This window comes from Cervus canadensis, chromosome 14 (assembly GCF_019320065.1).
Source record: "Cervus canadensis isolate Bull #8, Minnesota chromosome 14, ASM1932006v1, whole genome shotgun sequence".
Lineage (NCBI taxonomy): Eukaryota > Metazoa > Chordata > Mammalia > Artiodactyla > Cervidae > Cervus > Cervus canadensis.
This window is the reverse complement of record NC_057399.1, coordinates 2,107,687-2,134,020: the sequence shown is the minus strand read 5'-3', so window position 1 is coordinate 2,134,020 and position 26,334 is coordinate 2,107,687. Positions and strand designations below refer to the sequence as shown.

General features: G+C 39.4%; 1 protein-coding gene across 2 annotated transcripts in view; it reads left to right on the top strand.

Annotated features, from left to right (window-relative positions):
• Positions 1-26,334, top strand: part of KIF13B (kinesin family member 13B) — a 202,503-nt gene that overhangs the window by 75,301 nt on the left and 100,868 nt on the right. For both annotated transcript variants that reach the window (XM_043487165.1, XM_043487164.1), the window contains exons 6-13: positions 618-798; positions 4,984-5,071; positions 7,231-7,365; positions 9,248-9,360; positions 10,521-10,632; positions 18,680-18,892; positions 20,431-20,541; positions 26,125-26,259. In XM_043487165.1, coding sequence (XP_043343100.1) covers positions 618-798; positions 4,984-5,071; positions 7,231-7,365; positions 9,248-9,360; positions 10,521-10,632; positions 18,680-18,892; positions 20,431-20,541; positions 26,125-26,259 — 1,088 coding nt within the window. The remainder of the gene's footprint in view (positions 1-617; positions 799-4,983; positions 5,072-7,230; positions 7,366-9,247; positions 9,361-10,520; positions 10,633-18,679; positions 18,893-20,430; positions 20,542-26,124; positions 26,260-26,334) is intronic.

Genomic DNA, 26,334 nt, shown 5'->3' with positions numbered 1-26,334 from the left:
TTGTTCTTAAAGAGAAAAATGCCTGTGATATATTCAAGACTTAAAATTCTTTTCAGGACTATGAGTGATTTAATTTTTTCCTTTCTGTTTTCTCATGTCTTGTAAGTGTTCTCTAATGAACATGTATTTTTGGTGCAACAGAGAAGATAAATTTGTACTAGAAAAAAAATGACTCTGATTTCTATGCCGTTGCCAGAGGGTAGTGGTAGAGAGTTAATTTGCTCTGGGGCCTGCAGAGATGGCATATATGTTTTGTGTGCTATGATTAGTGGTTGGGAGCAAGCACATAGCTTTCATCATATGGATCTTTCCAGTTCAATTTTAGAGAACTATTCAGACCTCACAATTTTTCAGTCATTTTAGGTAATTTTTTTTTTTAAGTATAAGGGTGGTTAAAGAAGGTTTTTGTTTTTCTTCCTAAAGAATGTGTACCAGTGACTTTTACATGTACAAATAGGAAAGCTAGTCTGCTTATGAGTGTCATCATGGTATTTGGGTATATTCCTTATTTTGGGCATTTTCCTAAGTGCTAGGGTTTTACTGTGAGCAATGGAAAGAGGGCTGTGTATTTAAACTTCTCAAGGAGACAGTAATAACTATGATTTCCACTTTTTTAGGATCTGGAAAATCTTACACCATGATGGGCACAGCTGACCAACCTGGATTAATTCCAAGACTCTGCAGTGGGCTCTTTGAGCGAACCCAGAAAGAGGAAAATGAAGAGCAGAGTTTTAAAGTAGAAGTGTCCTACATGGAAATTTATAATGAAAAAGTTAGAGACCTTCTTGATCCCAAAGGGTAAATGACTTTGAGGTTTGAATGTTATGATATTAGAGACTAAAACAGACTTCGTGAATTGGCTTAAGTGAAATGTTTTATACTGAACTTTAGTAGAGTTATTTATCTAGTTCCTGTCTTTGGGATTTGTTTTTAATTTTATTAAGTGGCTTCCTGCAGCCAGTTCTGGGCTTTTGAACTTGGGCTGAGTTGGGCTGGGAAGCATGGTTGAGTGGCATGTGTTTGGACTGTATATCGCCTCTCTCAGATATATTCAAAGCCACAAAGAAAAAATATGTAATGATAGTTAACTTACTGCGTATCAGGATAACTGGTATCCTTAATCAAGTAGGGTGTTTCTTTGTTTTAAAACAAGAAGTTTTGGATGGAATTCATCCATTTGTTTGTAGGCTGTGAAGTGAGGGAGAGGCATAATCAGAATTCAGAGGGTTCATTTTAATTTTTCTCAGAAGGAGAAAAGACTGTCGCATTTCATGGCCTAGACTTTGATTTTTTTCCTCATGTGTTGAAACTGGTTTTATTTAATACAACAGCGCTAACCTCATAGCCCTAACATTGTGATTTGTACTAAGGACTTCTGACCCTCATCATTTTTGTGGCATAGACTTTGAAAGAAGTGGCTTCAAAGTGTTAGAAAGCCTTCAAAAATGATGGCCTCACTCTGCAGTCATAACTGGAGCTAATGAGGAAGATAAGGGGGTATCTGAGGAAACCTGCTCATCGCACAGAGTTCTCAGAGTTCAGATTTTCAGGAAGTGCAACAGTGGAGAGAAAGAAGCAGATAGTAACCGCAGCTTGTGGCTTACTGCCGTAAGAACAGTGGGGAGGTCAGAGAGCCACGTGAGCCGAGGCTTACGGAAAGTGTGGAGGGCGCCTAGGGCACATCTAGTTATGTCTGGGTGAGAAGGGTGATCAAGGAGGGTTGGTCTTAGAAGCAGTGAAGTCAGTGACCCTCCATCAGGAGAAACCAAACTGATCAGCTCCTCACTGGCCTCTTGATTGCTTCAACAACGATAACCATCTGCAGGCCTTTCTGAATGAGACTGAATTGGTACTTAGTGTTTTCTTCTTTTTTTTTTTTTGGCTCCACTGTGTGGCTTGTGGGATCTCAGTTCCTCAGCCAGATATATAATAGAACCTTGGCCCCTGCACTGCCACGGAATCCTTGGCACTTAGTGTTTCTATTCAAAACCTCACATAACATTTCTCGAGCAACCCCTGTGTGCCAGGCACCATGTAGTCGTAGATGGAGAGCTCACAGTGGACAGAATGTGAGTTTTTCTTTTTTTTTTTCAGACTTTAAGCTTTTTGTTTTCTATTGGGGTGTAGCCGATGAACAACGCTGTGGTAGTTTCAGGTGAATAGTGAAGGGACTCAGCCATATACATACATGTATCCATTCTATCCCAAACCCCGCTCCCATCAGGCTGGCACATAACATTGAGCAGAGTTCCGTGTTCTACACAGTAGGTCCTTGTTGGTTGTCCCTTTTGAATATAACAGTGTGTACATGATCTTCCCAACCCCCCTAGTGATCCCTTCCCTCCCAGCAACCGTAAGTTCGTTTTCTAAGTCTGTGAGTCTCTTTCTATTTTGTAAGTTCATTTGTAAAATTTCTTTTTAGATTCCACATGTAAGGGATGTCATATAATATTTCTCCTTCTCTGTCTGACTTATTTCATTCAGTATGACACTCTCTAAGGTCCATCCATGTTTGTGCAGATGGCATTATTTCATTCTTTTTAATGGCTGAGTAACATTCCATTGTATATATGTACCACATCTTTATCCAGTCAGATTGGGAGTTTTGGAAACAAATAGTTAAGAAATCAATGCAGTAATGCTTTTACATAGTAAAGGAGGCTTACACAAAGTAGGTGAGAGCAAAGAGGGAGTGACTGTCTTTGCTCAGGAGAGAAGGGATGATTTCACTGAGAGTGCTTGATGAGTTTTGTGCTGAGTAGGACTTTGTTACTGAGAAGCTGGGTGAGAACAATTCAGGCATAGAGGACAGCTGTGCCCGAGTGTGGAGATGTGGAGAAGTCGGGGATTTGAAAAGGGACCCAGCTGTCCAGTGGCCTGGAGAACAGATGTACAGATGTCAAAACAGGAAACCAGAGTCCAGATCTTAGGAAGACCATGGCCTGGGTACCCACATTTGCTAAATATCATGCCCCATACTTTTCCTGTTCTGCCTTCAGTACTTTTTCTTGCACCTTCATCTCTGAAGAGCATCACTTTCCTTGAGACCCAGACCTACTCTTCCCAGAACTTCTTAGCTGACTTCGTTTTCATGTTTATACTCCACAGTGCTTGTGTGAATAGCTTGAGCTTTGCGTGCGTGCGTGCTTAGTTGCGTCTGACTCTTTTGCAGTCCCATGGACTGTAGCCTACCATGCCCCTCTTCCATGGCATTTCCCAGGCAAGAATACTGGAGTGTGTTGCCATTTTCCTATGCTAGGGAATCTTCCCAGCCCAGGGATCGAACTCTAGTCTCCTGCGTCTCCTGCATTGGCAGGTGGATTCTTTACCACTGAGCCACCTCGGAAGCCCTAACTTGAGCTTCACTAGCTACGATCTGCTAAGTCTTTAATAATATCTTGTATGTTTGTCTTGTGTATAGTTTAGTAATTAACTGCATGGGCTTTGGAATCACCTGGCTCTGGATCCTGGTCTTCTACTTGTTACCTATTGAGCAAGTTCCTTATGCTTTCTAGACCTCATTTGTCCAGAAGGGGTAATAACATTATGTAATATCTCAGAGGGCTGTCATGGAAGATAGACTGAGATCTTGGAATATTTACTGGCACATAGTAAGTGCTCAATAAGTGTTAGCTGTGGTTGTTTCCTTCATGCAAGTTTCTTGAGAATTTCTGTAGTGTTTCTGAAGAGCCAGAGTGAGTGAATTAAAAGCTCTATGATTCCTTTTCAATGAAGGATTGTTTGAGAGAAACTTGTTACTTTATTCAAGTACTGATTTTATTAATTCACCATGTACTATGTGTAGTAATGTAGTTATATTTTACTCAAGAGATAATGCAGTATGCACTATCTTTAAGAAATAGGGGAAAATGAAAGGAAAAAAGTTGTAATAGAATATGTATCCAGAGATCAGAACTAAGTTGAATACTCTTTATGCACTTTTATATACAGTTTTATAGTAGTAAGTTTTGGTGATTGATCGTAGGATACTGTAGATTCTAAATCATTAGAAAATAATGAGTTACATAGAACAAGACTCATTTCTAATCTTACCATCAGTATTCTTTTTAAAAATTGCAGTGTTTAGGGAATTCCTTGGTGGTTAAGTGGTTAGAACTTGGCACTTTCAGTGTTGGGGCCTAGATTCAGTCCCTGGTTGGGGAGCTAAGATCACAAAAGATGCATGGTACAGCCAAAAAAAAAAAGAAAAAATGTAATGTTTATACTTTGTGAAGAGCTTTTTTCACATAGTTAGCCAGTAACAAATATCCTTATTATTTTTTGGTTGATATCATTAAGTGCTCTGTAAGCTGTAGGGTTTTGTCAGGTCCCTTTACTGGTTTTATTAGTTCCTTGTTTGTAAGAGGTTTATTTATTTATTGTTTAACTCATGAGTATTTAATTTTACTGAATCATTTTCAGTTTATTGAAATCATTATACAGAAATGATTTTTTTTTTTTCCTCTTTAGTCTTATCATTGTGATAAAAGACATGAATCTTTTCTCAATGTTTAAACCACCTCGCAGCCCCAGGCAGTCCAGTTTTATGTTTTTAAATCACTGTTAGATTCAGCCTGCTGTCTTTCTCTTTGTCTGTCTGTGTTTGTCTTTATTCACGATTGAGATTGGTCTGTCACTTTGTTTCTGGCGCAGTTTACATTTATTTAGTTTTCTGCTCTCTGTGCCACATTCTGTGATGTGACAAGCAGATTGTTTGTATTTATTCAACTCTGCATTCTTTGTGGTAGTGGACATCCCACAGTGTACCCTTTTGAATTATGTGATATTTTACCCCATTATGAAGTTTTTCTTACTAGTCAAGAATCTTAAGTTTTGGTTTAAATTCTTCTGGGATCAAGTCTGTTTGTTCTATTTATTTGGGATCTTTATTGAATTCAGTCTGTATTTTTATGGAGCCGTGGTTGAGTCTTTTTCTAAACAGGTTATTGTTTGAAAATCGTTTCTTTTGTTTTTAACGAGCAGAAGCCGTCAGACATTAAAAGTCAGAGAGCACAGTGTGTTGGGACCCTATGTGGATGGACTGTCTAAACTGGCTGTCACAAGCTACAAGGTAACAGCATCCTTTATGTCAACTGCTAAGATTCACAGTAGCAAATTTTGTTGTTGTTGAATTTGTGATATTTTTTTGCAACTAAAAAAGTTATAGCATCACTTTAATAAGTCAACTTTTTTACAAAACTCTTTATTAAAAAGCTATATATGGTTGTTAAGTTGGTTCAATTTTGAAGGAAGGTATACATTTTTGCAAGGCATACCTGTTCATCTATTGTGAGACATTTTTTTCCATATTTTATGAGCTCTGAAACTGATATTCCTTACAGTTGTATCTTAAAATGATAAATGGCAGAATTTTTTTCTTCCATAGTAGTACATAAAATAATGATGTTGCTTATGATTTTGGTGATTTAATGAAATTAAATATATGAGTTGAGTAGTTGGAATTCAAAGCCTGTTTCTAATTTGAGAGAATCTCTCAATGGCCTTTATAGTTACTAGTTCTCTTCATTTTCAGACATCATAGTTATGCTTTGTGTGAATCTGCTAGGCTTCCCTCTTTGGGGAAATGGGGGTGGCGTGAGCTGTGATGTAATATACATTGAATTAAGAGTCAGAGACTTGATTTGGTGACAGTCCTCTCATGTGACTCCTATATGACTCTGGAACATTTACTCCCATCTCACCAAGCCTCTCTGTCCTCATTTTTAGAATGGAAATTAGTTTTATTGTCTTGACTATCTTTTGAAGTAGATTCAGTAGTTCCTTTGTTCATGAATCAAATTCTGTCATTTGGTCAATGGTACTTCATTTAGTAAACATTTATTGAACACCTCTCCTGTGCCAGACATTGTGCTAAGTGCTGAGAAATAAAAAACTGAATGAGGTCCGTTTCCTTAAGATGCTTACACATGTTTTAAAGGTATTATAAAAAAACATGATTTTAAGTGCAGTGAGAGATGCATGTTTCAGATTCATGGTAGTTTGAACGAGGAGTTCCTAACTTAAATGGATATGTAGGTATCTTGGGAGGGTAGTATCCAGGAAGGCTTCCTGGAAGAGATCAGATGAGTTGATGCACGTGAAAAGTCTTCAAAAACTCTAGGGTATCATATAAATGTTAGGTATTATTAGGTAAACTCTTGTCTCATTTGCATATATGGCCAGACTGAGTTGCAATGGCCTCTGAGAAGTGCAGTCCCTTAGTTCCACTGCAGTGTGCTCAGCTAAAGATGGGGTTCCTTTACTGGAAAGTACAGGAGACTGGATAAAAGGAAGCCCTTAGTAGACTCTCTCACAAGTGTATCTTTCTTATTTCTCATTAAATCCCTGAAAGGTAGATGTAATAGCTCTATTGTTACTTGTATGTTTGCTAAGTCACTCAGTCGTGTCGGACTCTTTGTGACCCTATGGACTGTAGCCCGCCAGACTCCTCTGTCCATGGGGTCCTCCAGGCAAGAATCCTGGAGTGGGCTGCCGTTCCTTCTCCAGGGGATCTCCTTGACTGGGGGTCAGACCCACACCCTTGTCTCTGCACTGGCGGGCAGGTCGTTTACCACCCGTGCCGCCTGGGAGCCCCACTGTAGTGAAACCAAGTTTCAGATGGCTTAAATAAATTTTTCAGAGCCTTTAACATTTTTTAAAAAACGAAGATCCCATGATCTTTCTGTCTCCATTTTAGCTATAATGGCAAAGAAGTTTAGTAAATCCATGCAGAAAATTAGTCTCGTTCTCATTTTTAAAAACAGGTCTGGTAAGATATACACTAATGTGGTGATCCAGTTCTGTGCCTGCAGGGATGGGTTACAAGCTATTTTTGTTTGCTGTTTATTCATACAGTCTAATTTGATTTAACAGCTTCTATTGCTATAACTAGATAAGCTAAAGATTTTCTAATTTCTAGGTGAGATGAGGACAGGCAAGGCATGTTTGTCCGTCTTGTGGGACTTCAACATGCAGCTTCTACTGTTTCCTAATTCTTGGTCAGAGCTGACACTTTATTCTACACCTACAGTAAATAATGTATTTTCTTTGTGTTTTCAGAGATAGTATTGGTTCTTGTACTCTATGGGGCTTCATGTTCATTGAAAACCAGAATATAAACTCCAGTTGTGGCCGACTAAGCAGTAAAACTTGGAATGCGTTTCGTAGCATAGCAGAGTTTTCATGTTTATTAGATAATAAGATGTGTGTCTATGACTTGTTTCCATGTAGGATATCGAGTCTTTAATGTCTGAGGGTAACAAATCCCGTACAGTTGCTGCAACCAACATGAATGAGGAGAGCAGCCGATCACATGCGGTGTTCAAAATCACCCTCACACACACTTTATACGATGTGAAGTCTGGGGTAGGTATTCAGATGCATGACTTCTTTTTTTTTTTTTTTTCTTTTCCAATTTCTAAAGTGGATCATGGTTTATCTTATTCCTCTCTCATGTTAGATGACTTAAAGTTGTAACCAGACGTGTATCAGTTAGGACTCAGGACAAGAAATAGAAGCCGTTCTAGGTAAACAGAAAGGATTGAGTGGAGGGAATTGGATGATTACACAGGTGTTGATAGACCTACTGAGGAGTGGTTTCTGGACTCAGTCTCTAGAAATAATCTCCAGAACAGCACAGATCTCTTCTAGTGAGGAAAGTACTATCTCTGCGGCCGCCCCCAGACCTGTGAGTTACAGGCACATCCCAGAGCTGTGACCCATCATATACCCATGTTCCTGCTTGCCAGCAGAAAAAGCCAGAATGGGCCAGGGGATGACCTCTGCTGTGTCTCTGCTTTTTAAATTTGAAGCAAGAATATCTGATTGACAGAGTCGAAATCACATCCTGAACACTGGCCGCAGGGAGTCTGATAAATGTAGGTTTTAGCTCTCTACTCTCTTCACCTGAAGGAAGTTGGAACGGAAGTTATACCAACTGATGGCCTACAGTTGTGCCCCAGCGTTTTTTGAACTTTAAACTCTGATGGCAAATTATATAAGCTAATAACACCCTAGCTGATTTAGTGAGGTTTCCTTTGAAGTATTACCTTATGCTAAAAAGCTGAGTGTTAGAAGGAGTAAGTTGTACTGGAGAGCTTGCACCCTAAGATTCTAGATTCATAGAATCATTTTTTGAGCATTTGGTCTTGAAACCTTTGAAGATTAACAGAACCAGAGATAGATATGCTTCTGCCACACTGAAAACTTCTGTATTGACTCATACATTTTTTTTCCCCCTCTTCCTTCTTATGTGAATTTTTGCATATTTTATTATTACCCTCCAGCGAATCAATTTCAAGTACCAGAAGCTAAAATGATCACCCTGGCAAAGTGCTATATTTTGGCAAGATTTTCGTTTGCTGAGAGCATAGTTTTCTTCTTTTACCGTCACAGCAAGATTAGTATAATGACAAAAAGTTCTTTGTTTTCTATTTCCTTTTCAGCATAAAACAAAAAACATTCTGACATTTTTTTTTTTTCAAACCAAAAGCACTTTTGATTTGGGAAGCTGAATTCCCTTTTGTTAGTAACATGTTTGTTTATGGAAATAAATATAAATGTATATTTTAAAAGGAAGTTTTAAAAAGTGATCCAGAAATGAGGCTTCTCACATTTCTTATATTGCTGCTAAAGTATAGAATATCGGTTATGTCTGTGATATGATAATAGAATATTTTTGATAAAGGAAAATGCCAGTATATATAAATACCTTAACCAGAAAAATATGTAAACTTAATACCTGAAATTATGGAAAAGAGAATTATTGTATGAACAATATGAAAACATTTTAGAATGCATTAGGTTTTTGAGGGATCTTTCTGTTGGATAAAGTCACAATTTTTTTTTAATATCATAAGAAATGCAAATATTTTCCCTCGGGATTATTAGTAAGTATATATGAAATTTTAAGCACAGTTTCATATATTAAAATTTATACTTGTAATGCTTTTATATACTTATCTATGAAAGTTTTGTTAGGTTCCCTTCAAAATGTACCATTTTGGAGTCACTTTTTTTTTTTTTTTTTTTTTGGAGATAATTTTCTCTCTGGATTAGTAGTTGTGTATGATTTTGTATGTATCTACCACTGGGTTGTTTAGTTTTCTTACACTGTTTTGTAGCAGCCCAAATTAATTTTAAAATGACAAATATGCTTTAAAAAGGATTCAGACAGTAAACTCATTTGGTAGAAATGTACCACTTTCTGTGTTCTTTAACTTTTAGTGTTTGTTGATTTGCTCCCTAGACTTCTGGAGAGAAGGTGGGCAAGCTGAGCTTGGTCGATTTAGCTGGCAGCGAGCGAGCAACGAAAACAGGAGCAGCAGGTGACCGGCTGAAAGAGGGCAGCAACATCAACAAGTGCGTTATCTGGAAGCCCACCCCACTGCTGCGGTGACTTAGCCCAAGAGGGAACTGGTGTAGTTTTTAAAGAATAGGATTCCAGAATGAGTGAGGCTATACAGAATAAATAGAACTTTTTTCATAGTATTTTTTAAGGGCCGAGCCTGTTCTGTGTTTTGTTGAGATGTCTGGTGGGGCCCAGGAGCACAGCCTCGGTCAAGTCAAAGGTTCTCCAAGGGCAGCCCTGCCGAGGTTCGGGCCCGGGAACCCTGTCCAGGGAGCAGTCCTGGGCCTGGTAGCGTGCCCCAACCACTGCTCACTAGGGGGCGCCAGTTCCCGCCGTCCCCAACCCCGGGTTGTGACAACCCCGGTTATCTACACATATTGCCGGGTGCTCCCTGTGGAGACGCAGTCACCCTCAAGGTGCGAGCCACTGGTCTAAGCTGTAGAAGAGGACAAATATAATCACAGTATCAGAACCTTGGCAAGGGTGTGTCTGAATAAACAACAGCATGTGTGCTGACCACATTGGACTTTTCCTTTTATGAAAACTGTGGTCCTTATTTATACCAAGATTTTACTTTACAAAATAATATTTGGTGCATCAAGTCCTACATATGGTTACATATTTTCTTACCTTAAGCTAAATTAAGCTGAACTGCTAGCCCCTGTTAGTGGGCGGGAATCTGTTCCATCTTTGTGGCTCCCAGAAGGACACATAGCAAGACAGTCATCAGTAACCAGCTGGAGATCACAGAACACCATCGTCCAGTTGCATGCTGTTATGTATTTATATATGTAGGAATGTTTTTGCCTTGTACTATGTTTTAGTTAATTGCATTGTGTTCATGGCTTCCTTTCTTTCTTTTTTTTTTTTGATGGCTTCCTTTCTTAAAGATACATGGTATTTGTGTCATTATTTTGCCCTAGTGGTTTACAGCTTACATTTTCTTTATACAAAAATGAAAAAAAAAATTCGAGCTAAGCAATTTTATAGCTTACAGTAGTATTAGAAGGCTATCAGCTATTAGAGTTTGTGTGTTCTTAACCTAAGCAGCAGAACGCTGACAGAAGTCTCAGGGTGGCACAAAGGCATCTTGGTGTTCAATCTTTGTGCTTAAATGTGACATTTGATATACTCAGGTTTTTACGATTATTATGGTTTGTTGCACATGCAGGTCCCTCACAACCCTTGGTCTGGTTATCTCAGCCCTAGCAGATCAGGGTGCTGGCAAAAACAAGAATAAATTTGTTCCATACCGTGATTCAGTTCTCACTTGGCTGCTCAAAGTAAGTCGTCTTTAACCCCCTTTCTGGGATTCTCTTGGTGGTTGGTTAAAAAAGGAATAATAAAGAGTAGACTCTTGATTTCTCCCAATTATAATTTCCTACATCAGTGTTCAAATTTATAATCATTAGACTCTTACATGGTGGTTATAATTTTAATGGTTTAAGCATGGGATTCTTCCTGATTTCACCAGAACCTGGAAGCAGTGGGGGCTTGGGGCGCATGGAATCAATTGCACTGTCACCTCTCAGACTCGGGGACCAGAATAAAGAGCGAGTGCCGGTCTCACAGCCGAGTGAGTCCTAAGAAGGGGTTTCCACTCCTTCCGGGCTCGGCTGGACCGCTCCAGCCTTCTTACTGACTCCTTGTGTCTGATGTACTTTTTGGACCTTGTTTTCCTGTTTAACTTCCAGACTACTCATGATCATTTTGGTTTGCTTTTGGCTTCTTAAAGGTGCTGTTAAAGGGTAGAGAGTGGAGCACACAGTCATTCACTGGTTAACTGATGCAGCGTGAATGAGAGGAATGGAAATGAGGAAGAAATAAACTGTATGAAGTGCTATGAGGAGGATGTAAGGAAATGCTGGACACTCCTTGTCCTGTAATCCCTCAGAGTCTAGTAAGGGAGAGATGTGTGCACAGAACACTATACCACGAGTTGGTGATTTCATGGGAGAGATGGAAATGACATGTAATAGGAGTTTGAAGAGAGAGACTGTTTCCAGGTTTCTTCTAGTCTTCAAGGTTCCCTTTTGTCTTTGATAGAGTCACCATGATGGATTGGGTATTGGATTGGAAGGTAGAGGATATAAAAATCTAGTGACAGTTTAACTCCTTATAAAGTTGCCAACCCGGAAAAAGATATTTTACCTTAATGCTCTTTTTTTTTTTTTTTTCCATTTTCAAGGAAGTCTTTTTAGCATTTTTATTTTTAAATTTTCTTCGCTGTGCCACATGGCATGTGGAAATTTAGTTTCCCAGCTTGAGATCGAACCCATGCCCCTTGCACTGGAAGCTTGGAGTCTGGACCACCTAGGAAGTCCTGTACCTAATGCTCTTTAAAAAAATGTTTTTAAAATTGAAAAATAATTTTATAAGCCCTGTTTAGTTTTATGTTGGCCTATTCTCTTGATTTTCTTGGTCAGGAATTTATTGAATACCTGTTAGTGTACTAGTGGTTGAGCATGTAAAGAAGAGGTAAGCGCAGTCAGCATAGTAAAGCACACAGCTTCTGAGTTATTCTTGACATGTTTAGAGAACTGTGCTTATGAAGGAAGAAGGATTTCCTCCTAGTTTCTACATCCTCTCAAAGGCTTGCTTAGTATTCAACTTTTCTTTCTAAAACTCTTAACACCATTTGAGCATGCCTGATTAAGTGAAATTTGCCACAGTAGAAAATCAGGTAGCTTACTTCCTTTGGCCAAAATGAAATAAAAATGGACATTAAAAACAAAAGGATAAACAAAATTTGATTTTGAAACCACTTGTAGGCTGATTCGCATTGATGTATGGCAGAAACCAACATAATATTGTAAAGCAGGTATCCTCCAATTAAAAATAAATTTTTTAAAAAAGAAAAAAAATGCTTGTAAATAACTCTTGAATTAAAAGCATACAGTATATAAAACACGTAATTACTGAGGAAATAATTGTCTTCCTGTGTTAGTAATTTATCTTGAATTTCCTTTGTTTCATTTCCAGAAGAAATTCTCAATGAGATACTTCTTCCTCACACTTTAGATAGAAACATCTCCTGCACATTCATGGTAATTTCTGGATGTGCGTGATTTAAAAGAATATATTCATTGCTGTATTGTTCTGATGTTGCTACTTCAGTCCATTTAACCTAACAATAAGAAAAATCTTCTGTTAAGTTACTTGACATAGTTAACATGGCCTAGGTTAATTATTGAGTGTCCATCCCATAGATAGGCTGGAAGTCAGGAGAGTTTGGGTCAGGAGAATCATGTACCATGCCTCCTTGGAAGGCAGGTGATAGTGTTCCTGTTTTACAGATGCGGCAACATATGCAGAACCAGCAAGTGAGAGAACCAAGACTGGAATCCAGGGCTGACCTTGCTGCCATCCATTGTTGCCCAAGCTATGCTCTTCTTACCAAAGGTTTCTTTCCGTTAGAAAGAGAAGCGCTTACTTTTTTACCAAATGTGATAGAAACTGTTGAATATAATTGAACTTGAGCAAAACTAAACACTTCTTTTATTTTTTTAAAAAAAGAAGCTCATTTTATCTTTGATAAAATTAGGCTATAATTATAACTTTTTACTGTATAATTTTATTTGTTTATTTTTGTTGCTGTATGGGCTTTTCTCAAGTTGTAGTGAGCAAGGGCTACTCTCTAGTTGCGGTGCAGAGGCTTCTCACTGCAGAGAGCCGGGCTCTCTGGTGCACGGGCTTCAGTAGTTGAGGCCCTGGGGCTCAACAGTTGCAGCTCCTAGGCTCTAGAGCATAGGTTCAATAGGCGCATGGGCTTGGTTGCTCCACAGCATGTGGGATCTTCCCAGATCAAGGATCAAACCTGTGTGTCTTTCATTGGCAGGCAGATTCTTTACCACTGAGCCACAGGGGAAGCCCTGTAATTGTCCTTTCTATATGTTCATCCTTAGGCTGAAAAAATGCATAGTTTCCTTCATATCTTTTCTAAAAAACTACATGATTTTTTTTTCAGTAAGGGCATAAGTAGGACATTTATGTAAAAATATATCAGGGTTTGAATGATTTTCCCCATAGCCTCTTAGAATCCACTGATACACATATCATTGTCCTTTGAAGTGCCTTCTATGTCCCTGTTGATTTTCCCTTCTTTAGTTCTTAATTAGCCTAACTCTCCTTCATCCTTGTTTAACTTGGTACAATTCTACTATTCTCCAATGTAACTTTCATGGAACTCATAAAATTGCTCATCCTTTATAAGATTTGCAACTTTTTAATTTTTTTGCATTGTATATGCATTATAATTATGTCCTGCCCTCCGTGTTACAGCATCTTAGAAACTGATCACTCTTGGTGACTTGAGGGGGGTTGATGGATGCGATTGCCTTTTCTCACAGGTGTGTTTGAATGCTTACTCATTCCGTCAGTGGTCAGTAGAGAACCATTTTGTATTAAGATGATCTTTGCTTATCTCTGTAACTTTCTAAATATGTCTCTTTAACATCAGAAAACTTCTGATAATGAATGCTCCAATAATGAATATGTTTCAAATTCACCTACTTTTGAAAGATTATTTATTCTTAAAATTATTTACTTACTCAGCTGCACTGGGTCTTGGTTGCAGCCTGTGGGATCATTGTCGTGTCATGCAGGGTCTCTCATTGCTGGCACACGGACTCTCCCACTGTGGCACGTGGTGCACAGTCTCAGCTGCTCAGAGACATGTGGGATCTTAGTTCCCTGACCAGGGATGGAACCACTGTCCCCTGTATTACAAGGCAGATTCTTAACCACTGGACCACCAGGGGGAAGTCCTTCCAATTCATCTGTTTTTGCATTCTTACTGCCACTTCCCTAATGAATAATGAAGGGTTTCTTCTCTCTCCTGGATGATTGAAACTCCTTTCCTGAGTTTTCCTAGTCCATCCTGTGCTTTAGTGAGGTTGCTGTCTTTCTAAATCAATGCTCTTCTTAAACTTAAATCTCTCCAGTAACTCTCCAGAGGGCCTTATGTTAGTCCAAATTCTTTACAGACTGGTGGTTTACTCGGCTCCTCCCGACTTCTCATTGTTCAGCTTTTGCTTCTTGACATGATCAAGTCTAGCCGAGTGATGAAGACTTTGCTCTTACTCTGCCAGGCACATCCTTGCTCCTCTCTTCCACCCTGCTTCACACTTTCCTCTCCATCCCCTTTACCCCAGTGATGCTTATTCATATTTAGGTGTCAAATGTCACTTTCTCTGGGAGTCTTTCCTTTTTTTTTTTTTAATTTTTTTATTAGTTGGAGGCTAATTACTTCACAACATTTCAGTGGGTTTTGTCATACATTGATATGAATCAGCCATAGATTTACACGTATTCCCCATCCCGATCCCCCCCCCACCTCCCTCTCCACCCGATTCCTCTGGGTCTTCCCAGTGCACCAGGCCTGAGCACTTGTCTCATGCATCTCTGGGAGTCTTTCCTAACCTTTGAGGGCTGTGCTTTCTGCTCTTTTTCTGTCTTCCCGGACCATATTGTATTCATCCCTACTTTAGTTTGTAGCCTATAGGATTTGCTCACCAGCATCACCCTCTAGATGGTAAACTCCATGAAGAGCTGAATGGATGAATAATTTCAGCTCTTCTCTGCATGAGCATTATGACCTTTGGTAAGCCTGTAAATCTTCCTGGGTCTCAATTTCTCATCTGTGAAATGAAGAGACTCGATTAGATGACTTCAGAGAGTTCTCTCAGCTTCAAAAAATTCCGACTTCCAAAATCAAATTTCTTTCTTATGTCCATTTAATTTGTCATTGCCAAAACAAAGCTCATCAGATTTGCCTAATTAAACAATTAAAGAGTAAACAAGAGGCATTCTACTTTCTTCTTGAATGAGTGCCAGTTCTTTTGTTGCTGTTTCCTGTTTGCTGGTGGCATGAGGCCATTTTTGAATATAAGCATATTGTTCCTCAGGCACAAGCTCTTTTAAAATATCAAATATTTGTCGTTTGCCAGGTTTCCTTTCCTCAGCACAAATTGAAGCACAATACACATGCTTTTCTCCTGTGGTAGTCATTGTTAGGAATCTGCTTTTCCCCAGTAGCATTTGCTATTGGTGTGGGCTGAGAGAATGCAGTGCTTTAGAAGGGCAGCCTTAGGTGGTGCTGCTTGTGGACTGAATTCCAACCAGAGATGTAATTCCTGTGATCTTGATATATAATATTTGAACTGCATTACCATGCATGGGATTCTTCTTGACATTTTTTTCTGCAAATTGCCAAGGCTGGGCACCGGCGATGTGTGGTCGTGTCTAGAAGTGGAGTGAAGCGAACAGTTCCATCCAGACTTTCTAGACACTGCCTTTGCTTCCTAAAGCCCAGATTACTTTTATTTCCTTCCTTTTCATGCTTTGAAGAGTACTTTCTTCAAAAATATAATTATTTTAGCTATGTTTCCTGTGGAAAACCAAAATCTTAGTAATGGATGAATAAGTGGACATATTGTTAGTGATTATGTTGAACTGTTAGCAGTATGTTGGGAATTATTTTGTTTCTGGCACTAGGACAGAACAATTTGGAAAGGTTTCAGGTCTGAACTCTCTCTGTGTTGCCAAGTGATGTTTTGTTCCTGTGCTATTGTGGGTAGCTATAGGGGGATGGAAATCATAATGGTTTGGAAGGTAGAATACAACTAGGTTGGAATATTTTCTGTTTACTCGTTCTGGATCTATAGGCACGTTGGTTTTTTTTTTTTGTCATTTTTATCCTTTATTCTAATACCTCTGTCTTATTTAAGAAGTCTTTATTCAGAGGTCATGAATATGTCCTCCTATCTTATCTGAAAGCTTTACAACTTAGCTTCTTAAAAATAGACTTTTCTTCTACAAGAAAGGCAAGAACATACAATGAGGAAAAGACAGTATCTTCAAGAAGTGGTGCTGGGAAAATTGCGCAGCTACATGTCAAAAATAAAATTAGAACATTTTCTCACATCATATACAAAATAAACTCAAAATTGATCACAGATCTAAATACAAGACCTGAAACCATAAAACTGTTAGGAAAACAGTAACCTCTTTGACACTGGTCCTAGAAATATATTTTTTGGTCTGTCTCCCCAGTGACTCAGAGAGTAAAGAATCTGCCTACAAATGCAGGAGACCTGGGTTCGATCCCTGGGTCAGGAAGATTCCCCCGGAGAAGGGAATGGTGACCCACTCCAGTATCCTTCCCTGGAGAATCCCATGGACAGAGGCGTATAGGCAGGTTGTTTAACCTCCTTTGTCACAACAAACCTCTGGTTTTTCATCAGTAAAATGGGGATAATAATTAATTCACACAAGGCTGAGGGCTAAATCATCTACGCACAGAGTTTTGTAAATCACAGGTTGTTCAAACAAATTTTAGATATGTTGATACTGGAAAAAATTTCTGTCTTCAAAAGTGAGAATTTGGGAGACCTCCCTGGTGGTCTAGTGGTTAAGACTTCATGTTCCCAATGTGCAGAGCACAGATATGATCCCTGGTCAGGAAACTGAGACCCTCCATGCCGCACGGCTTGGCCAGAAAATAAAACAAAAAAAAAGAATTTTATATTGATTGATGCTACCCAAAGATAGGGTTGGCTTTCTTATGACCTAATGAATTCCTCTTAAATGGGCTATTTGAATGTTCTCTGTAATATTGTGAGTCTGTAATTCAGTGATACTTCACTGGTGAAAGGGGGTGTTGAATCAAGTCTTCTGGGTAACTCTCATCCAGGGCTGGTGTATACCTATAGCTGTGTAATACCCCCAAGACTTAGCAGCTGAGAACAGCCATCATCCGTTACCTCAGTTCCTCTGGGTAGGATTCCAGGTGCCGCCCTAGTGTTCTGGCGGGGGTGTCTCCCGTGGCTGCAGTCCTTGCCAGGCTGCCGGGGTTGGATCTGTTCACCTGAGTGCTTTTGGACAGGCTTCAGAAGATGTGTTCCCAAACTCACCTCCGTGGTCTCTTTCTGGGGCTGCTTCACTTCATGGCAGTGGTTTCTTTCAGAGTTAAAGAAAACATGCACAAAATAAGCCAGCCTTTTCTTGTTTTAAATTTTTTTATTTAATTTATTTTTAACTGCACTGGGTCTTCGTTGCTGTGTGCAGGGTTTCTCTAGTTGTGGCAAGCGAGGGCTGCTCTGCAGTCCACGGGCTCCTCGTTGCGGCGGCTTCTCTCGTTGTGGGGCACAGGCTTAGCTGCCCCATGGCATGTGGGATCTTCCTGGACCAGGGATCGAACTCATGTCCCCTGCACTGGCAGGCGGATGCTTTATCACAGGACCATCAGAGAAGTCCCGAGAAGCCAGTCTTTTGTAACCTAGTCTCAGACATGGCAGGCCATCACTTCTGTGTTCTCTTCCTCAGAGGCAGATCAGCAATTCCTGCCCACACTTGGGGAAAGGGAGACCCCGGGTGTGAATTCCAGGAGGCAAGATCTCTGGGGGTCATCTTGGAGGCCGCCTCCTGCAGTTGGAGTTCATGTAGCCTTTGTGTGGTAAAGTGGTGTGGGGTAGATCTGACTTTCCAAGTCTCATTTTGTAATTCCAAGTTATATCTAGTTATTTTTAATGCTGTCAAGGGAAAGTTGGTTTTTGAATTGGTTGGAGCCCATTCTAAAACTCATTTATTTAGTTAGCAGTTTTGTATAATGGAGATGAATATCTTTTTATTTTTTAACACCCTTGTCTGAATTCTAGAAGTGGTTGTACAGAACTTGAAGCCTGTTTTAGTAGTGTTTGAAGTGCTGTCAGAGGGAATAAGATGTAGTACTTTTGTACAAAAGATAAGATGTATCTTTTGTTTAATAAGACCATAATTATTCCTTATGTTTTTTTAAAAAAAAAGGTACAAGGAGCTCGATAGCTTGTAATAGCACCACTTTCTGAGACATCATTTAAGCTTCATAGACATTCCAGATACATGGTGTTATGGAATAGACTGTAGGCAATCACTCTTTGATCAAATGCTATTAGAATTGTTCAGTTCTTCTCAGGGAGATTTTGCAGGTATTTAAGGAAGCATCCTTTTTTATTCTGAGCAGTCTGCTGACCTGTGGTATCATGTTGCCTGTTAAAAGATGACAAATTGACTTAGAATGAATTTTTATCAAACTGAAATAAAAGGGGGCTTCTTTGTATTAATATTTCCCTGTTCTTTCTCAAAAACCAAAGCTCCTTTTTGCAGAAAAGTAGCTTGCCAAAGAAGAAAAAGCAAGGGACTGGGAGTCAGGTCACCTGTATTTAAGTCCTGGCTTTGCCCTTAAATCTGTTTTTGACCTGGGGACATTATCTCACCATTTCTGACTTCAGCGTTCCCATATGATGCTTTCTTCCAACTTGAAAAAGCTGTTCAATTTCTCTTCTCCTCCAGGACAGCCTTGGGGGTAACAGCAAGACTGCCATGGTGGCTACTGTGAGCCCCGCAGCTGACAACTATGACGAAACCCTCTCAACCTTACGGTATGCGGATCGTGCCAAGCACATCGTGAACCACGCCGTGGTGAACGAGGATCCCAACGCACGGATTATCCGGGATCTCCGGGAAGAAGTAGAAAAACTCCGTGAGCAGCTAACCAAAGCAGAGGTATAAGGCCTAGCTGAGCCACGCCTATGAGTCTAGGAAAATCTAGTAAATCTAGAACCTGAATTGCCTTCCCTTGGGGCCTAAATGATGAATATTCGACTCAGAATTTTTGGATTTCCTATAGGAAGAGAAATATGAGATGAGTAATAAAGGAAGACAGATAAATTGTCATGGTTGAAATTTAGATAGTTTTTACAGGTGTTAAAGGATTGACTAGAAGGAGAGAGTCAAGGTAACTGAGAAAATACTCCTTTGCACTGAACAGATGACAGACAAGAGAGAAGAGGTAGAGTAGGGGGGAGAGAGAGGCGCTTGGAAAAAACAGATACAATTTAATATAGGGCGGCACACGGTGGCCAGTGGGCATAGGCTGATTAGAAGAGGCATCAAATGGAGTTTTGTAGAATCATATGTTTGCAGGTTGAAGTCCAAACAGAAATACTATGGTCTTGCACAGTATAATAATCTAGTTTTTTCATGTTATGGGTTAATTATGTTCATAAGAAAAAATATTCTAGGGCAGAGAAGTAGCCATCTTTTTAATAGTGCTCTATGTCACTATCCTTTGTATTAAAAGATGCTATAGTATATAGTTCTGTTACTGAATTTGAAGCCTACACAATTCTAATCACAGATCTTTTTTAGTTTTAAAATCTGTTGAAGTGTAGTGTGTTTACAGTGTTGTGTTAATTTCTGCTGTCCAGTATAGTGATTTAGTTATTTATGTTCTTTTCCATACTCTCTTCTATTATGGTTTGTCATAGGATATAGTTCCCTGTGTTCTACAGAGGGACCTTGTTATTTATCCATCCTGTATACAATGGTTTCAAATGCTTATCTTTTTATCAAAAGTGGGATAAAATGTCAGATTCAAGATCCCTACTTTAATGAACATTTTTGTTCCTATGATTTCCCAGCCTGTGGAATTCTTTCCTGGACCTGGGACCATAACCTATTCTTTCTCATTGACCATCAGTAAATTACATGGTCAAAATAATTCTCTTGATTGTATTTTTTGCCTGTTGAATCTTACTCTGTTTTTACAGGAATAATTTTACGGTTCATCAAGATTCTTTGAAATTTTCTGTCTTCCTGGTATAATAATGCCATCCAGCTTGTAGCATGTACATACTTAGTCTGTGTATCCTTGAATACATACCCAAAGACATCAGTGAAGACTAGGATGAATCACGTGTCTTGAGTCTAGACCTACTGGGATTTAAGAAAATAAGTCCTTGATAGTTTGAACTCTCTATCTCCCTAATTGTAGTTAGACCTCAAAGTAGCAATAGGTGAGAGGAAAAGGAAGAAGTTAAGTCTTCCTTCAAGCGCACTGGGTAACCGGGTGAGTCTGTGACCCGCAGTCTGGATGCTGCGGGTCAGTGACAGCCCTTGTGTCTTAGGCGGGTCAGGAGCCTCAGCGAGCTGTAGAGCTCCGAGGAGGCACGTTGTTCCTCTGGTCCTCTTGGGTTTAGTGACGATATCCTTTTCCCAGGACATCGTGCAGGCATTTCATGAAATAAACATTTTGCTTGTAGGCAATGAAATCTCCAGAGCTGAAAGACCGACTGGAAGAGTCAGAGAAGCTAATCCAGGAGATGACTGTGACCTGGGAGGAGAAACTAAGGAAAACCGAGGAGATCGCCCAGGTTCGTGATTCCTGCTTAAGGAGAGAGAAACCTTGTGGTAGCTTGTGCAGTGCAGTGCTGAGTGTGCTTCTGGTTCCCCTTTTAAAAAGTTTATTTATTTTTAATTGAAACATACTTGCTTTGCAGTATCCTGTTGGTTTCTGCCAAACATCAGCAGGAATCATCCACGGGTGTCCATATGTCCCCTCCCGTCGCTGTCCTCATCCCACCCCTCTGGATTGTTACAGAGCACCAGGCTTGAGGTCCCCTGGGTCACACAGCAAATCCCCATTGGCTATCTATTTTATGTATGGTAATGTCTGTTTGACTTTTAGCTTTGAATGTAGCAAATCTAGCAATTCAGATTTGTTTATTTAAAAAAAAGCTGTTTGGCTTCGCTGAGTTTTTGTTGCAGCCTGCAGGATCTTTAGTTGTGGCATGTGGAATTTAGTTCCCTGACCAGGGGTTGAAAACACGTCCCCTGCATTGGGAGGGCGGAGTCTTAGCCACTGGACCACCAGGGAAGTCCCAAATTGATTTAAATAAGACCTAAATCCAGGAGTCTGTACTTCACAAAGTTAATTTGAAGTTTAAGGAAAACATAACTACAATTAATTGAGTATTCATTATGTAAGAAATACATTTGTAGGGCCATAAAAATTTTTAAATGATATAACTAGCCACTGGCCGTGAACACCCATTTCTGTTAAATGCTTTGCAAACCTCAGAAACTTACCCAGCTATAAAATTATTAGTATTGGATATTTAGGCTGTAAGCTCCGTGCTTTCTTCCATATGACAAGTCAGTAAAAAGTAACAATGAAGTACCTAAGTTCCAAGTGACTGTGTCTCATTTTTAGACCATTTACTATAGAGCTGTGAAATCTTCCAGTGGGAATATTAGTGTTTAGAGAAGATCCTAAAATGTCCAAGTCTCTGCTTCATAAAGATTTACTCTATGGCTTTCCTGTTAGAGGCTTATTTAGCCTGTTTTAGAAATACTAATATATATGATAATGTGGAACACAGTACTACATTGAACAATCATTTCATGATTGGGCAACTCTGATGGTAGTAGCTATTGAACTGAAATCTTCTATTCTTCCATTTTTGCTCGCTGGCCTTAGTTTGTTCTTCCAAAGCTGAGAATAAGCCCACTTGTGCACAGTAGCTAATAATAACAATAACAGCCAGCACTTACTGAGTACACTTACATGTTGCACCTGATGCTAAGCACTTAAAAAATTTTTTTTAATTTTGTATTGGGATGTCGTCGACTAACAAACAATGTTGACTAAGCACTTTAAAATACAGTATTTTATTTAATCCTCCCAATAGCCCTGCAAGATAGGGCCTGTTGTTACCCAGATATTTAAAATCACCTCTGCCTCCTCCCTTCCTTTGCTAAAGTTAAAAAATCTCTGGTGTTCACTGTTCCTGGTATTCATGAATGTATAGAACTGTTACTCCTTTCATTACTCAGCAAGTTCTATCTCTCAGTGTGCTTCCAGAATCAGTGGATAGATTAGATGTTGTAGGACAGTACTACTATTATGTAGCATAAAGTGGATGTTAGATTTATATTAGTGCACACTAGGATTTAAGTTGATTTTTAAACATTTTTATTACAGTCCTTTTCAAAACAGATGAGAACATGAGTATGATAAACCCACACATACCCAGTACCCAATTTCATTAAAGGTCAACGTATGACCAGTCTTGTTTTACCTGTTTCCCTTCACGGGGTTATTTGAAAGCACATCCCTCACATCACGCAGAGAATACACCAGTGTATGAGCTTTATTTCTCATTACACATTTATCTTTGTTTGTCACAGGTTAGGTCATTCTGATAATTGTCCGATTTGGGACTAATGTACGTGAGCCTTTCTGAGCTACTCTGCAAGTAAGACCTTGACTCTGAAGTGCTGTTGTGCTTGGGTTGCCTGCTCTGATGTGCAGCAGGGCGGGTCTCAGGGACAGTGCAGTGTGGTGGGACTTTCCCGCAGCATCTTCCCTGCCCTGAGTGTCCTTTCTCACCGCCACATGCCCCTTTTGCAGACTGCCTGGTGTTTATCGAACACCGCATTCAACACCTCATCTTCCCCGGCTTCAGTGCTTCCAGCTGTCTTCTCCTCTGTCGCTGGTTTATTGGTCATCAACCTCTTTGCAGTGCAGATTAGTTTTCCCTAAAATGTGTTTCTGGCCGTCTATCCACCAACTGTTAATAAATCTTTTGGGGAGAAAAGAAATGGTACATGGTCAGGTAACTTTGGGGAAATCTGGGTGAACTGAGTCAAATGGACTTCTCTTGGTAAGAACTTTCTGGGAGTCTGTTCCAAGCCAGCCAGGCTCTCTGGCAGTCCTCTGTGTTCTGTGGCATCTTCGTCTGGCGTGCCAGCCCCCAGAGCTTATTCCTGACATTGAATCCTATGGAACCTATCTATATTCTCTTGACTCTTAATTCATGTGATTTTTTTTGTGCGTGTATACTTTTATTATCTAATGAGTTTATAAAATTCTCAAGGAAAAAAGCCATATCTTTCAGTTTTTTTCTGTTAATATTTATTTTTATTTATTTGGTTCAGCCAGGTCTTAGTTGCAGCATATGGGATCTTTAGTTGTGGATGTGGGGTCTAGTTCCCCAACCAGGGATTGAACCTGCGTCCCCTGCACTAGAGGCATGGAGTCTAGTCACTGGACCACCAAAGAAGTCCTCCTTTTAGTTTTTGAAAGTATATGCTCAGTAATATTTTTGGTTAAATAATTTGAAATCAAAGTTGACTGATTTCTCAGCCCAGTGCCATATATTTGATACCAAATTCTTTAATTTCCATCTTTTATGTTCTCAGTAAAGAAGTGTACACTTAAGTGAGGTAGATCAGGGGTTAGCAAACTAAGCCCTTGGGCAAAACCTGGACTGTCACTTCTTTTCATAACTGGTTTTATTGGAATGTGCCATGCTTATTTGTTTTAGTATTTTTTATGGCATTAGCAGAGTTAAGTAGCTTGCGACAGAGACCACTGAACCCAGATGACTAAAAGAACTGTTTGACATTTTATAGGAAAAGTTAAGTAGTCTCTGAAAACAGAAGCAATACATAGTAAATATCACTATATTTGATCATATAATACTTGTTTATTCTTGGAACTGACTCTTAGATGTTGCAAACTTTTGTAGTTTATTAATAATTAAAAACTTCGAGTCTGTTTTTTGGTGGTAGATGTAACAGTGAATTGATGGGTTTTCAATGTTGTGCCCTTCAGTTTAAACAAAGATTTTATGGTATTTCTACCGTTATAAAGTCTCGAAAGATAGGAAAATGCGTAAGGAAGTAGGGTAAAGCAGTGGTTTACTATATTATCTCATTTAAGTCCTCTCTTTTCCCTCTCTCTTGAGTGACTTTACCTTTGCTAAGTCATACATTCTTTTTCAGGCTTACCTTTGCCTCTCTATGAATGAAAATTTTGCTACTAGATGACAGTAATGAAATTTCTTCTAAATTTATAATTATTTCCATAGTGGAAATGACTGGAGTCCTCAGGGAACTCAGGGCTTCCCTTGTGGCGCAGCTGGTAAAGAATCTGCCTGCAATGTGGGGGACCTGGCTTCGATCCCTGGGTTGGGAAGATCCCCAGGAGAAGGGAAAGGCTACCCACTCCAGTACTGTGGCCTGGAGAATTCCGTGGACTGTATAGTCCATGGGGTCACAAAGATTTGGACATGACTGAGTGACTTTCAGGGAACTCAAACCAGAGTTCTGTCAACCTGGAGGGGTAGGATGAGGAGGGAGATGGGAGGGAGGTTTAAGAAGGAGGGGACATATGTACCTATGGCTGATTCATGCTGGTGTTTGGCAGAAACCAACACAGTACTGTAAAGCAATTATCCTTCAATTAAAAAATAAATAAAATGAAATCACTAGAGTCCTAAGAAGAATGTAAGTAAAAGGAACTGTGTATTGCAAAAGTAGTATTTACTTATAGAAAATACAGAAAGATTATTATGAAGAAAATTTAACTGATCCAGTCATCCAAAGAAAACTACTGTTAACATCTTTGTGGTTTCTTCCAGGATTTTCCAGTGCACAGATCGATGTACTAGTTACACTCTGCATTTTAAATTTAATGTTAGTTCATGAGTGTCTACCCATTTCATTTGTAGTTTAAAAAATATGTATATTTTTACAGAGAAGTGTTTCTTCTCATTATTGGAATTATTTTTTAATCACACCAATATCCCCATGTATTTAAAAGAGGTTTCCCTCAAAAGGGACTATACAAGCTATATTAGAATTGCTTTCTTCATTTTAGGAACATGGTTCTTTATCAAGAATAATAATTTCTTTGGATTGAGTGCTGAAAACTAATGGCTAGTGTTAAATGACTCAGAACTTCTGAAAAAACCCAATAATGGTTTTTTGTTAGAAAAGAGACTGAATTCAAAGACCCAGAACCAAAATAGCCCATTCTCTACCCTCGCAATAGTATTCTAGGAGAGACTGTTTGGGTTGCAGTGGCTGTATAAATTAGGAGGTTGTGCCTAGAATAGCAAAATTCTAAGCTTGAAATTTAATTATCCTGCAGCCTTACTGTGTGGCCCTAGTTAAATAACACAGCTTGCCTTGCCTTTTGTCAGAATCAAAGGTTCTTGATGACTTGTTCCTATTTGCTGTGTGTACACGGTCAGACACCCTGCTCTGCCCTGATCTGTGTACGCTGGTAACAAAGCCTCGGTTGCAGGATTCACATGTGTCTCCCTGTGTGCACACATGTATGTTGTATGAATTCAGAGACCGGTAGGCACAGAAAGGAAAGGTCCATGTTCTTTTGCAAATAGGGCTTTCCTGAATATGCAGATTTTATTTTGAAAAATTCACAACACTGGCGATTTGAGTGCTCTTGTGTGTTACACACTCTGTGAGGTGCTAGGAATCCCCAGTGGGGAGACAGGGTCCCTGCCCTCACAGAGAAATGATGGAGTAAGAAGTTACCAGGTTTGAGAACAGATGTGCTTCAGCTAGGAGGAATAGGTGTAAAATCCCTTAAGCTAGGGAGAGCGTTGTTGAGACTCTAGGGTCCTGGAAGATGCCCCATTAACTGTGTATAGTTGAGGGGTGACAGGACATGACCGTGGAGTCAGTGGGTCAGACTGAAGGGCCTGTGGCTTTGCTGAGGGAGTTCGGTTATCGTCCTTGCTGGGGACCTGCCAAGTGTATTAAATACTTGGCTTTTTAGGAAGATCACAGTTGAATAGAAAACACGTACATTTGCTCATATATAAAGAATTAAATGAGAAAGATGAATTCAGGATGTTAGATATTTTCAAGAATGAAAAGTGAGAGCTTAGTATATTTGGTGGCGATTTGTAATTGGCTTTACTTTTGAAATTACTTCACAAAGCAACATTAGAGTTTGTTCTCATTCTCAACTATAGAGTTTATATAGTTTAGAAAGAGGACAAATGCAGTCATCTATATGATACCATGTCCAAAGATAACATATTTGAGTTATAAAGTTATTTCATAATTACCATCATATATGGCGGTTTATAGCTTGCTGCCTCAATAGCTGTGGAATTAATACTTCTCTAATGCGTTTACAGGAGCGACAGAAACAGCTTGAGAGTCTTGGAATCTCTCTTCAATCGTCTGGAATTAAAGTTGGGGACGATAAATGTTTCCTCGTTAATCTGAATGCTGATCCTGCTCTGAATGAACTTCTGGTTTATTACTTAAAGGTAAGGTCGTAGGCTTGTCTACTGTCTTCTGCCATGAAATAGAGCAGTATTTCATAGTATCCTTTCTTTATACTC